Here is a 13,487-nt window from a genome sequence, read left to right as displayed (position 1 = left end):
ACGAGGCGTCGGGCCAAAATACGGAAGACTGCAGTCCAGTCAGACGACAGCACCTTAAACACAAAGCTAAGAGAACACAACGTCCTATTTCTCAGCACTAAACCAACAGGATACTAATATCGCACTTTTGACAATTCATTAGTTAATTACAATAACCCCCAATGTTTATCACTTTAAAGGAGCTAAACTGCACACATATCTTCATGTCCTCGTTAGTATAGTGGTGAGTATCCCCGCCTGTCACGCGGGAGACCGGGGTTCGATTCCCCGACGGGGAGAATTGTACTTTTTTTTTTGCCATCTTCGCCTCAACCAACAACTACATTTTTTTAAAGCATTTACTCTCTCCAGCAGAACGGCATCTGTGCTCTTCTTCGGTGTCTTTGGCTTCTACTCATCGACGAAAAAAAATAAACAGCCCAAACCATTTGGAATATTAAATATTATTTATAATATTATTTGTATTATTTATTAATTACTTATTAATATTCTGGAATACTATTTACATTTACATAGCCAGCTTTTGTAGCAAGTCGATGTCTGCACATTTTACACATGGCAAAATCTGATATGAAGTATAGATTTGGACAGGGTTGGTACAACTTCATCCCATTCCAAATTGTTAGGAAGATTTGGCCTTGCATCAGGTATATGCTTTTCTGAACATGATTTTTTTTTTCTTTTTCTTGACAGAACTGTTGTCAACTTTGAGTGTGTGTGTGTGTGTGTGTGTGTGTGTGTGTGTGTGTGTGTGTGTGTGTGTGTGTGGTGGTAGTAGGGGGGTTGTGAACAGATCATAAACATTATGCCTTATATGATTAAACAGAAAAACATTTCACATTTCAGAGCTAACTAATCATCCAATCCCAAAGAGTTGGGACAGCCTGAACTATGCACGGGTGCACATGCACATACAGCTATGTTCAAAATAATGTGTTAAAAAGTGAGTAAAACTCAAAATCCAATAGCTTTTATTTCCATGCACTCAAATGCATTGGGTACACTGCACATTCTATTCCAAATCACAACATGAAGAAACATTTATCAAATTTGTTATTACTTTACAGAAAATGAAGGAATATTAGGCTGTTCAAAAAAAAAAAAAAAGGTGTCTGCATTTTTCTCTGTTACCCTTACAGGTGACACTTATTTAAGGATGAAGGCAGTAAATGTTGTACATGCTGGTTGTTGTGCATTTCTCTCTGCAAATCTGAGTAAAATGAGTCAGTCCAGACATTGTTCAGAAGAACAGCATACTTTGATTAAAAAGTTAATGGGAGAGGGGAAAAACATATAAAGAAATGCAGCTAAAATGATCTCAAATGCTTTAAAATGGCAACAAAACCAGAAAGACATGGAAGAAAAACAGAAAACCACCATTCAAATGGATCAACGGATAACCAGAATGGCAAAGACAGCCAATGATCAGTTCCAGGGTCAAAGAAGGTCTAAATTTACTTGCGAGTACTGTAATAATTAGAAGACGCCTATGTAAAGCCAAGCTATGGGCAAGAACCTCCCACAAAGTCCCATTGCTAAAACAAAAGACACGTGCTGAAGAGGTTACAATTTGACAAGAACACAATGACTGGCCTAAAGAGAAATGGCGCAATGTTCTGTGGACTGATGAAAGCAAGACTGTTGTTTCGGGGACTAGCAGCCACAGTGTGTGTGTGATAAAGTTCATTTTTTTGCACAGAATTATGATAGCTATACAAATTTCGGCAATGAATCACCATCGGTTTGTTTATAGCTTTGTTTGAAAATTTAAAGTAACGCACGTGTCGTATATGTGCTGTTGACATAGAAAACCATTCTGTTGCTTACAATTAGTTCATTGTGGCCACATCATTCTTTACATGTGAGGATTATACTCAACTGATGTTCCTTAAATAAAAACTACATAGATTTTGTTTGTTGCAATTGATCGTAACGTATGTACTGAAATTAGTTTTTTTTCGTCAATTACTTAAAAAAAAAAAAAACACCAGATAAGCTTGTTGTTACTATAGTAGTTGAATATAAACTTGGGGTCAAGGAACATTTTGCACCAAATTTCAAGTCTCTGTGCAACAGTTCTTGAGATATGAAATTATCTGTGATTTTTGAATTTGATACTTTACCTGAATACAATAGAAAACTTGTAAGGTGACACCACAAAAGCTGTTTCTGAGCAAACACCAAGAAATGAAGAGGAACTGTGGAAAGTAGTGCAATCATCCTGGGCTGGAACACCTGTTCACAGGTGCTAGAAGTTGGTTGATTCCATGCAACACAGATGTGAAGCAGTTCTCAGAAATGGTGGTTATACAACTAAATGTTAGTTCAGTGATTCACAGGAAAGATACATCTTCAAGCACATTTCAGTTTATACAGTAAATGTTTGATGTAAAAAAAAGCTTTTTTTTTTGAAGAGCCCAATATTCTTTTATTCACTTTCAGTAGTAAAGTAATAAATTTGATATAATTTTCCTTCATGTTTCGATGAAGGATAGACTGTACAATGTTCCCAACAGATCTGCTTGTATGGAAATAAAAGCAATATACTCACTTTTTCAACACTTACTACTTTGAACACAACAAACAGTTGCAATACCAGGGCTTCAGTAATGAATTCAACCAATACACATGTACAGAGAGAGATAGATGAGATCCAGATATGTGGATACATTACTTGAATTATTCACAGAATTGTTGAAATCCTTGTATCGCATATTTCTGGAGGGACTGACTTCTATCTTATTGCAGACAGTATGAATCTAGGATGTGACATGTTTTGTGTCAGCTTCATTTGTTAATTTAGACCAATTCCTGCATTAAAAGACCTGAAACACCCATTAAAAAAAAAAAGCAAAGCTGGAACGGGACAATTTTTTCAAAATATAAAGATCAAATTATCTTTTACCGCCACTTTTCTTGAGACAAGTCAGAGGATGAATACACAGAACATTCACAAATCACTGAATATGTCTTTATTCACTCATCTCCTTCCAGCATGGTGTACCTGACATTTATTTTGTATTAAATGCTCATGTATCCATCCCTTGATTTGCCTCACGAAAACTGGCAATAAAAGATGAAGCCGACTCCACAAAACATGGAACCTCTTGGGTTCATTCTGTCTGCAGTGAAACAGAAGTCAAAGACATCACTGATTTTTTTTTTTTTTTGTATTTTTCATATGATCCCAGCTTTTTCAAATTTGGGGTTGTAGTTCAAATTTGCTAGAATCTACATCATAGCACTGGGGCTCTCCCATATTTCATCATCATAAATGTAAGAAGTTGATGTAATTTTATTTGTGGCCATCAGCTCGGGGCTGCGACAGTCTTTGACAGTTGTCTTTTTGGGACTTTGGATGCCATCACCTGCACTTTGTGCCGAGTCCACAGCAGGATTCTTGCATTGTGCTGAGTCAGTTTGTTTACTCTGTAGGTTGTTATCTTGGCTGTGCCTTTCCCCTGACATTTCAGCCATGTTATAGTCAACCACATTACATTTGGATTCCACAGCTTCACTCATTCCTGCAGAATCCCGGACGCCTTCCTCTGACGTGGCTTCACATGTAACAGCACCTTCTCCTGAACCTCGCTGTCCGTTGAGCAGAAAAGCACTCTGGAACACAGTGTTCTTTTCCTCTGATGGGTTTTCATGATCTGCAGCTGTGACGATCGGTGCCTCTTTGCTCACCTCCTGGTCCCGAGAGCTGCTCTCCAACCCAAAAAAGTCATTTCGGACGATGTATCGAACACACTGTAGGAGGACATTCCTCTCATGGCGGATATCTGGAGCAAGTAACTGAACAGAGGCGAAGAAAACAGAAAAGCCGATAAGTGATTAGAACATTTAAGAAAGTTCAGGGAATTACGTGGATTCGTACCATCTCCAGCAGAGTGGGGCGACGTTTCTGAGTTGGCACAGTGCTTTGGCCTCCCCTTTTGCCTCTCCTTCCTTTTCTTTTGAGAGGCTGGTGAAGCGTAGGTCCAAGCTGGGGGTCTCTGGACGTTTCGGTGTCTCTACTGGTTCCTCTGTCCTGTGAGGTTGGTGGTATCTGGCTCAGAAGTTTTTGATTCTCTTGCACAAGCTCTCTGGCTCTCTGAATGGGGGTGACTGGAACAGGTGGAGAAAATAATGACAATCTCTTCAAGTTAATGAGAAACTATCAGTTTGCCACTGCTGAGTTACACCACGTATGGTGATGTACAGCAGTAAACTCACCATCTGGTCCTTCATCACCATCACTTTCGCTCATGGAGCCGTAGTTGGACAGCAAAGAGCCCAAAGCTGAACTCATCTGTTTTGGGGCGACAACCAGACCACTATTCATGGACTCAGCAGCTTTGTCCTCTCTGTCAGAATCTGGGAGCACATCGGATATTATGATGTATTACAATGCAATGTAACACACACATGTTCACTTCAAGCCAAATGTTTCTCCTGCCATGATCCAATCCCAGATAAGCGGTTGCAGACATATGTATGTTTCTCCTGCTGGTGTAGGGAGGCAAATTGGGATCTCCAACAAAATTTGCAAAAAAATAAATAAATAAAAAATAAAAGTCTTAACCCATATGCCATCTTTCCTGAAAATATAATACATGTGAAGTTTTAACATCTATAGACAAAGATTCGCAAACATATAAACTCCACCCTCCGCTTGTAAGAGATTAAAAAAAAAAAAAAAAATCCACCTAAAGGACTTTAAATTTTTGCACACTGTTGGTAAGAGTCTTTGTTGATGTAGAGTTGGACCCAGCTTGTAAATACAAGTCAGACTACTCAAAGTAAATTGACTTCAAATAAAACTGTAGCCAAGACTCTGCCCAAAGTCGGGTTTGGACCTAGATTATCAAATTTTATTTTAAACACATGGACATAAATATCATTGTATCCTTAAGGTTTCTTCCTCAAAACAACACCAGAGGGAGTTTTTACCTTGCCATTGTTCCCTCTGTGCTTGCTCAGGGGGGTTGGTGAGGTTAGGCATCACCCACGTGAAGTGCCTTAGGGCACTGTCACACCTTGACGATTTAGCTAGCATATGCCAACATATGAAAAATGTGCCAAATAAGCTAGATACGTTGAATGCATTATGCAGCTGTCTAGGGCTGCAACAACGAATCAAAAAAAAAGAAAAAAAAAAAAAAAAAGATAAAATTCGATTACGACAGGCACTGGCAACACATTGCATCATCGATGCGTTGTGTAGAGCGATTATGGCGCCAGAAACGACCAGTGCACAGAGCAGATCAGACGCTGTTTCGTAGAACTACACACTTAGAATATGGCAGAAGCAAGTAGACAGAAGAAAGTCAAGACTTCAAAAGTGTGGGAGCACTTTACGTTAGTGCAAAGACGTTTGTTAACTGCAACATTTGCAAGTCGGACCTCGCATGGCACGGGAGTACGACAGTAATGATGCAGCATCTCAAACGAAAGCATGTCGGAGTCATCAACGAGGAGGGGGAGAGCTCAGTGTCTGGGCAACTTAACAAATCTTTATTTTTGTTTAAGCAGTCGTAACGTCTCAGTATGACAAGTCAGGCAGTGATATGAAGCTAGTCAGGCTCAGGCTGTCTGCATGTCTCCCAGAGCAGTGAGGGGCAGAGAGTGAGAGAAAAAGAAAACAGTAACAGCACCGACAGTTTTTTATTAATGTTGTCAAAGTCCGACCATCGACATTAACGCTGGTCCGATTGTCCGGGACAAGTGTAAAATGTGATCAGACAAATAATAGCCCCCCCCGCAGACAGAGAGCCGAGCTGCAGCGGAAAAAGAACTCAAAGTCTTCACATAAAATGAGCTCCAGAAATTCATTTATAGGCTTGAGAGAGAGAGAAAGAAAATGTGGGAGTCACATGTGTCATTGTGAAATGTCCACATAGTTTACAAGTTATACAGAGAATGTTGCACATATATAATGAGTCAGGCTAGAGTTTTTGATTTAGGTTTTATGGTTAACTGGTTATGATAATTGCTCATATGCAGCAATAAAAATACCTATTTTTTCACCATATATTTTATAACATTTATATGCTTCAATGTTGTTTTATGGCAACTCAGCCCTTTGATAAAGCAATGCCATTTGAAATAATTATTTTTGTTCTTTATTATAAACTGTTTTATTCTTTATTATTTTATATTTCAACAGCCAAGGGACATTTGACAATTTGTTGATTTTCAAGTATTTTAAGTTTTCAAATAATGTTCTGTTATTAAATAAAGTGATGGAAGGAGAGAAAAATTGTTTCCCTGGCACATTTTTAAAAAATTCCCGCTAATCCGATGAATCGTGTCGAAACCCCATGAGATTAATCGATGATCCAAATAATCGTTTGTTGCGGCCCTACAGCTGTCACACCTTGATGATTTCGCCAGTGTATGCCGACAGCCCCTTTTCCACAGACCGGTCCAGGTCGGATCAGTTAAGTCTGGCTCGGTGTGCATTTCCACCACTGGCAGAACTCCTTTGTTTGGCAGGCGGAGCATGTAAATATTGACAAGCACGTCATCAAGCAAGTGCATACTGTCGCACAGCCTCTCCCCTCCGCATGGAGGCCAAACAGAGTAATTTCACATTTTTAAAATTTTTGTCTTGATGGATCATGAGATTTATTTTCATCTCATGCAGACTGCAGAAGAATTGACTGATGTCTGTGTTAAATGCTGAAGTGAATGAATGAGATGCTGTGACTCTTTCAACTTCTAAAATAAGTTAGTTTTCTTGTTGAGGCACAAAGCGCAGACTTCTTTTAAAACACTACATTTTTTCAGCCACAACAAGCAATTAAAGTATTTTCAAATGTCATTTTCCAAAATCAGGAAAATAATGAAACGAACAGTTAAGATTAAGACTTCATATTTATTTCAATGGTTTTAATATTTGTAACAGTGTGAACTACTTGCATGTGGACTGCAGCTTTCAGTTGTTTAGCCAATCAATGGACATCATCAATGGACATCATCAATGGACGTATTTCGACTTCTGAGTAACTTAGAACTGTGTGTCAACAATGCTGACGTATGCTGGCATAAGGTCGAAAATATTGTGCGTACCCAAAATTTTTCAACATACTCATTGTATATCAATGTGCTTTTAACTTATACAAAACTTACCAATAACTTATTAGATGTGTACGCCTGTGTATGCCAGCATTCTTAATATGGATGGAATACGCTGGCTAAATCATCAAGGTGTGACGGGTGTTATGCTGTGATTTGGTGGTACAGTATACAAATAAAGTGAATTGTGTCCAATGGTCAAACCCTCCATGGAATTCAGTAGAAAATAAAACTGCAATAAATCAAAGTAGCTTGTGGACTGTTCATAGTGTTGAGGTGAAAAGGTACAATAAGGTTAAAGGAAATAAAATGTGATTAAGTGCACTGTTAATTTGTACGCACGACTTAGAGTGATATTTCAAGAGCATAAAGTCATAATTCAGGAATAAGAATTGGTTTTACCCTTTGTAGGAGCCCTAAGAAAAAGGGGTCCTAAGAAACTGAGGTACTGGCTCTTTGTTTTTTTTTTTTTAATGCCATGCATCTTTTTAACAACAAAAAACAGCAGAAAAATCTTGATCAAAAATGAAAAAACAAAAACAGCATTTCTGTTTAATTCCCATTTAAGAAATTAAAGTTCAAAAACATCACTAATTATACACACTCCAGTGTCAGGTGGAGCACTCACCGGGGTCACTGGTGGCCAGTGCACCCAGTGGATCCCCGTCTCTGCTGGGCTGACTGGGTGCCGGTGGTCCCTCTGGCGCACCTCTGTCGAACTGATCGGGTGCTCGCTGGAATCGGCCACGGTACCCTCTGTTACCCCAGCCACGACCTCGTCCCCGGCCTCTGCCCCTCATTCGCCTGTGCATAAAGTATTAGGCATTAAGCCATGAATGCAAATTACAGCACTCATTTATTGTGTGATGCAAAATTCATCACATTTGCACATTTACCCAAACTGAGCAGTCTCAAGAACACTGCCCGTCTCTCTTCTCATCTCCAGCAATTTTTTCTTTTTCTGAATATTCTCGAGTGTTGGATAATTTCTGCAGAGATTAAAAAAAAAAATTCCCTTCAATGAAAACTGTCATTTATTGATATATCTATGTCTTTTGGGAGCTACATTAGGATAAATTTTCACTCAAGGAGACAAAATAGCAAGAGAACTACAACACTGAGAACCTGAGATAAAGTCAAATTGTAAAATATAATAATAAATCAGGAGAAACTGACTTGCGCCTCTCCTCTCTCCATTTTGCAATTTCCTCTGGTGTATCAAGCTTGATTCTTTTAGCTCCTGGTGCATGGTTCTATATATAGACAAAAGCAAAGTTATGAGCAAATAAAACAGAAACCAAACATTTTACGTTCCGGGATGTTTCACCTACATTCATCCAGTGGATACTGACAAGTTTTTCGTGAGCCATAAATCTGCAGTTTGTCACAGAACACTAAGAGAGGAGATGAACAACAGTAGTTAGTACTATAAACAACACTAAACATCCAATGATTTTAACCAGTTACCTTGACATGTTGAGACACATGCTCGTCGTATTTCTCCTGATTCTTGAAGCCCCGGTCACATGTGTCACAGAAATGGGAATATTCTGGTTCTCTCTTCTTTTTCTGCAGTTGGTTTCAAATGTGTCAGTTCAGTATGACATCTTACCAGCTGATGTAACAGGTGGTTTTATTCAAGTGTTTACCTTTTTTCCATAGTTGTTTGGTGCACCATAATTCTGTCTTCCACCACGATATCCACATCGCTGCCATTCATTACCAAAGTACTGACCTGATGACAAGAATGAGACAGTGAAAAAACAAAAACAAAACAAAAACAGATAGCATTGTTGTGACCAAGTGTCTAAAGCTTTAAAGCATGAAACCAATTTTTCCCAACAGACAACCTTATTTTAAACTTTATGCAACTTCCAACAAAACATGGTCAGTTGATAGAGACAGAAGGAAGAAGTGTCTGCCTTTGGTTGTGTTCATATAAAACCCTTCCCATGGGTTTGTGTGGAATTGTTACTGCATTACAGCACGCCTGGAAAGTATTCACAGTGTTTCACTTTTTCTACATTTAGTTATGTTACAGCCTTATACAACCCCTGGCAAAAATTATGGAATCACCGGCCTCGGAGGATGTTCATTCAGTTGTTTAATTTTGTAGAAAAAAAAGCAGATCACAGACATGACACAAAACTAAAGTCATTTCAAATGGCAACTTTCTGGCTTTAAGAAACACTATAAGAAATCAGGAAAAATAACTGTGGCAGTCAGTAACAGTTACTTTTTTAGACCAAGCAGAGGGAAAAAAAAAAAATATGGACTCACTCAATTCTGAGGAAAAAAATTATGGAATCATGAAAAACAAAAGAACGCTCCATCACATCACTAGTATTTTGTTGCACCACCTCTGGCTTTTATAACAGCTTGCAGTCTCTGAGGCATGGACTTAATGAGTGACAAACAGTACTCTTCATCAATCTGGCTCCAACTTTCTCTGATTGCTGTTGCCAGATCAGCTTTGCAGGTTGGAGCCTTGTCATGGACCATTTTCTTCAACTTCCACCAAAGATTTTCAATTGGATTAAGATCCGGACTATTTGCAGGCCATGACATTGACCCTATGTGTCTTTTTGCAAGGAATGTTTTCACAGTTTTTGCTCTATGGCAAGATGCATTATCATCTTGAAAAATGATTTCATCATCCCCAAACATCCTTTCAATTGATGGGATAAGAAAAGTGTCCAAAATATCAACGTAAACTTGTGCATTTATTGATGATGTAATGACAGCCATCTCCCCAGTGCCTTTACCTGACATACAGCCCCATATCAATGACTGTGGAAATGTACATGTTCTCTTCAGGCAGTCATCTTTATAAATCTCATTGGAACGGCACCAAACAAAAGTTCCAGCATCATCACCTTGCCCAATGCAGATTCGAGATTCATCACTGAATATGACTTTCATCCAGTCATCCACAGTCCACGATTGCTTTTCCTTAGCCCATTGTAACCTTGTTTTTTTTTCCTGTTTAGGTGTTAATGATGGCTTTCGTTTAGCTTTTCTGTATGTAAATCCCATTTCCTTTAGGCGGTTTCTTACAGTTCGGTCACAGGCGTTGACTCCAGTTTCCTCCCATTCGTTCCTCATTTGTTTTGTTGTGCATTTTTGATTTTTGAGACATATTGCTTTAAGTTTTCTGTCTTGACGCTTTGATGTCTCCCTTGGTCTTTCCAAGGTGTGATCACTCCTTTTTAGAGGCAGACTAACGAGCAGATCTGATTTGATGCAGGTGTTAGTTTTGGGGATGAAAATTTACAGGGTGATTCCATAATTTATTCCTCAGAATTGAGTGAGTCCATATTTTTTTCCCTTTGCTTGGTCTAAAAAAGTAACCGTTACTGACTGCCACAATTTTTTTTCTTGATTTCTTATAGTGTTTCTTAAAGCCAGAAAGTTGCCATTTGAAATGACTTTAGTTTTGTGTCATGTCTGTGATCTGCTTTTTTTTCTATAAAATTAAACAACTGAATGAACATCCTCCGAGGCCGGTGATTCCATAATTTTTGCCAGGGGTTGTACCAAAATGGAGTAAATTATTATTGTTTTCCCCTCAAAGTTGTACTCACAACAGCCCACAATGACAGCATGAAAAAAGAGGGTTTTTTTTCAAAGTTATTAATCCTTTGTTCAGTACTTTGTTGCCTCAAGTCTTCTTGAATATGATGCCACAAGCTTGGCGCACGTGTCTTTGGGCAGTTTTGCCCATTCCTCTTTGCAGCACCTCTCAAGCTCCATCAGGTTGGATGAGGAGCGTCGGTGCGCAGACATTTTCAGATCTCTCCAGAGATGTTCAATCAGATTCAGGTCTCTGGCTGGGCCACTCAAGGACATTCACAGAGTTGTCTTGAAGCCACTCTTTTGATATCTTGGCTGTGTGCTTAGGGTCATTGTCCTGCTGAAAGATGAACTGTCACCCCAGTCAGACGTCAAGAGCGCTCTGGAGCAGGTTTTCATCCAGGATGTCTCTGTACATTGCTGCATTCATCTTTCCCTCAAGCCTGACAAGTCTCCCAGTTCCTGCTGCTGAAAAACACCCCCACAGCATGATGCTGCCACCACCATACATCACTATTGGGATGGTGCCTGGTTTCCTCCAAACATGATGCCTGGCATTCAGGCCAGAGAGTCAATCTTTGTCTCATCAGACCAGAGAATTTTGTTTCTCATGGTCTGAGAGTCCTTCAGGTGCTTTTCGACAAACTCCAGGCGGGCTGTCATGTGCCTTTTACGAAAGAGTGGCTTCCATCTGGTCACTGCAGAGATGGTTGTCCTTCTGGAAGGTTCTGCTCTCTCCACAGAGGAATGCTGGAGCTCTGACAGAGACCACCGGGTTCTTGGTCACCTCCCTGACAAAGCCCCTTCTCCACGATCACTCAGTTTAGATTGGCGGCCAGCTCTAAAAGTCCTGGTGGATCCAAATTGTCTTCCATTTACAGATGATGGAGGCCACTGTGCTCACTGGGACCTTCAAAGCAGCAAAAATGTTTCTGTACCCTTCCCCAAACTTTTGCCATGAGGCAATCCTGTCTCTGAGGTCTACAGAAAATTCCTCTGACTTCATGCTTGGTTTGTGCTCTGACATGCACTGTCAACTGTAGGACCTTATATGTGCAGGTGTGTGCCTTTCCAAATCATGCTCAATCAACTAAATTTACCCCAAGTGGATACTGGACTCCAATTAAGCTGTAGTAACATCTCAAGGATGATCAGTGGAAACAAGATGCACCTGAGCTCAATTTTGAGCTTCACGGCAAAGGCTGTGAATACTTATATACATGTGATGTCAGTTTTTTTAACAAATTTGCAAAAATCAAAAAAAACAAACAAACAAAAAAAAAAAAAAACTTTTCACAATGTCATTATGGAGTATTGTGTGTAGAATTTTCAGGAAAAAAAATTTAATCCATTTTGAAATGAGGATGTAACATAATGAAATGTGGAAAGAGTGAAGTGCTGTGAATACTTTCTGGATGCACGGTATCTGAGCATCAGAATGCAATTATTATTATTATTTTAATCTTTCAGTCAGAGATCTTAGTATCAAAATATGGAGATAGAACTTCATTCTGAAATGAATGTTATACTGTGTATTAAAGAGTCCCGTGGTCAATCTGCAGCCTTATATTTTCCATTTCATCTCAGTTACTTTCAGAATTACCAAGTTCTAGCCTCATCATAATCTTTTTTAATTAAAGTGTTCAAAATGTACTTAAAAAGAGCTTAACTAATTGTCAACTCTGAAACACTTTCGTTCCAAACCATCATTCTGAAAACACTGTTTGTACTGCACAAACAAGACCTTTCAAAGAAGAAGAGGAAGAAAAAAAATGACATTAATGACCGATTTAGACAAGAGAATCACAAGTAGGTCCACTCCATCTCTGGACTGACTGATACTTGAAACACCAACTGTTCTAAAGGGCCTAACTGGCACAATACCACTTTTGTGTACGATACGACACTGATAACAGAACAGAACCTTCAGTATCTGCTGATACCGACACCAATCAGATACCTTTTGTCAACGTCTTAAAACAACTATCTGTTTAATATTTGCCTGTATGAAAACATGTAAAACATCATCGCAAACTGAGGAACAAATATTCTACTCCCCGAGAGGAAACAATACACAACATGACTCAGATATGTAATATCACATCTTATTTATTTTAATTTCTGTTATCCGATCCAGTAATTTTCCTCAATATCTGACCAATACTAGTCTAAAATATAGGATCGGCACACCCCTAGGTACAATATCCATTAAATATTTCCCAAAGATGAAATCAATTCATAATGAAAAGTGTTACTACTGAACATAGACTGATCACAATGGAAAAACGTGTTTTTCCTTCTGACATGAAACCAAATCCCTTTCAAGATACATACAAAGATTGGCAACACAGAACTGATTAACTCTACTTTTTACTGAGATACTTTTACAACCAGTGTCCTCCTCACCATGTGGGTGTCCACCATGGACCGGTTTCACTCTGATCTCCGCCGGTGCTCGGGGCTGCCAGGCCTCCTGGTTCCAGCTCCACATGCCGGGCTGGAAGCCGCTGGAGCGGGGCTGCTGCTGGAACGACTGCGGGGATTTCATGGTGCAGTCCGGAGGTGAACAGCCGAAGTCCGGCGGAGGATACCGCCCTCGTTCATTCATACTGCAAACCACAGATCTCGGTTTTCATGGGCGGCGGAGTAAATTTGGAGTAAAACTTCAGAACACGCAACTCTCACGTGTGTGTAGCGAGATGATCACTTCCGCCAAACCAGGAACAACATTAAATACATAAATAAACAAAGTCACAGTGCAAGCTGCCACATTCTAATTGTTCAATATCTCATAAGTGAAGAACAGAAATAACTTAAATTCGGTTTTAGTGCGATTATCCGACATTATTAAA

General features: G+C 39.4%; 1 protein-coding gene and 1 non-coding gene across 2 annotated transcripts; one reads left to right on the top strand and one right to left on the bottom strand.

Moving 5' to 3' along the window:
• Window positions 1-206: 206 nt before the first annotated feature.
• On the top strand, window positions 207-278 carry trnad-guc. Its single transcript has one exon. It is a non-coding gene; the product is annotated as a tRNA-Asp (tRNA).
• A 2,849-nt stretch (window positions 279-3,127) lies between these two features.
• Window positions 3,128-13,458, bottom strand: nufip1 (nuclear FMR1 interacting protein 1). The gene is made up of 10 exons (XM_034176938.1): window positions 13,042-13,458; window positions 8,712-8,797; window positions 8,530-8,631; window positions 8,394-8,456; window positions 8,239-8,315; window positions 7,959-8,051; window positions 7,691-7,866; window positions 4,219-4,359; window positions 3,881-4,110; window positions 3,128-3,798 (listed from the first exon to the last, which is right to left on the bottom strand). Exons 1-10 carry the CDS (start codon window positions 13,241-13,243, stop codon window positions 3,232-3,234), a joined length of 1,737 nt encoding a protein of 578 aa, XP_034032829.1. The 5' UTR covers window positions 13,244-13,458; the 3' UTR covers window positions 3,128-3,231.
• Between the last annotated feature and the right edge of the window lie 29 nt (window positions 13,459-13,487).

The sequence above is a fragment of the Thalassophryne amazonica genome, chromosome 1 (assembly GCF_902500255.1).
Source record: "Thalassophryne amazonica chromosome 1, fThaAma1.1, whole genome shotgun sequence".
Taxonomy (NCBI): Eukaryota; Metazoa; Chordata; class Actinopteri; order Batrachoidiformes; family Batrachoididae; genus Thalassophryne; species Thalassophryne amazonica.
This window is presented reverse-complemented; position numbering and strand designations above follow the sequence as displayed.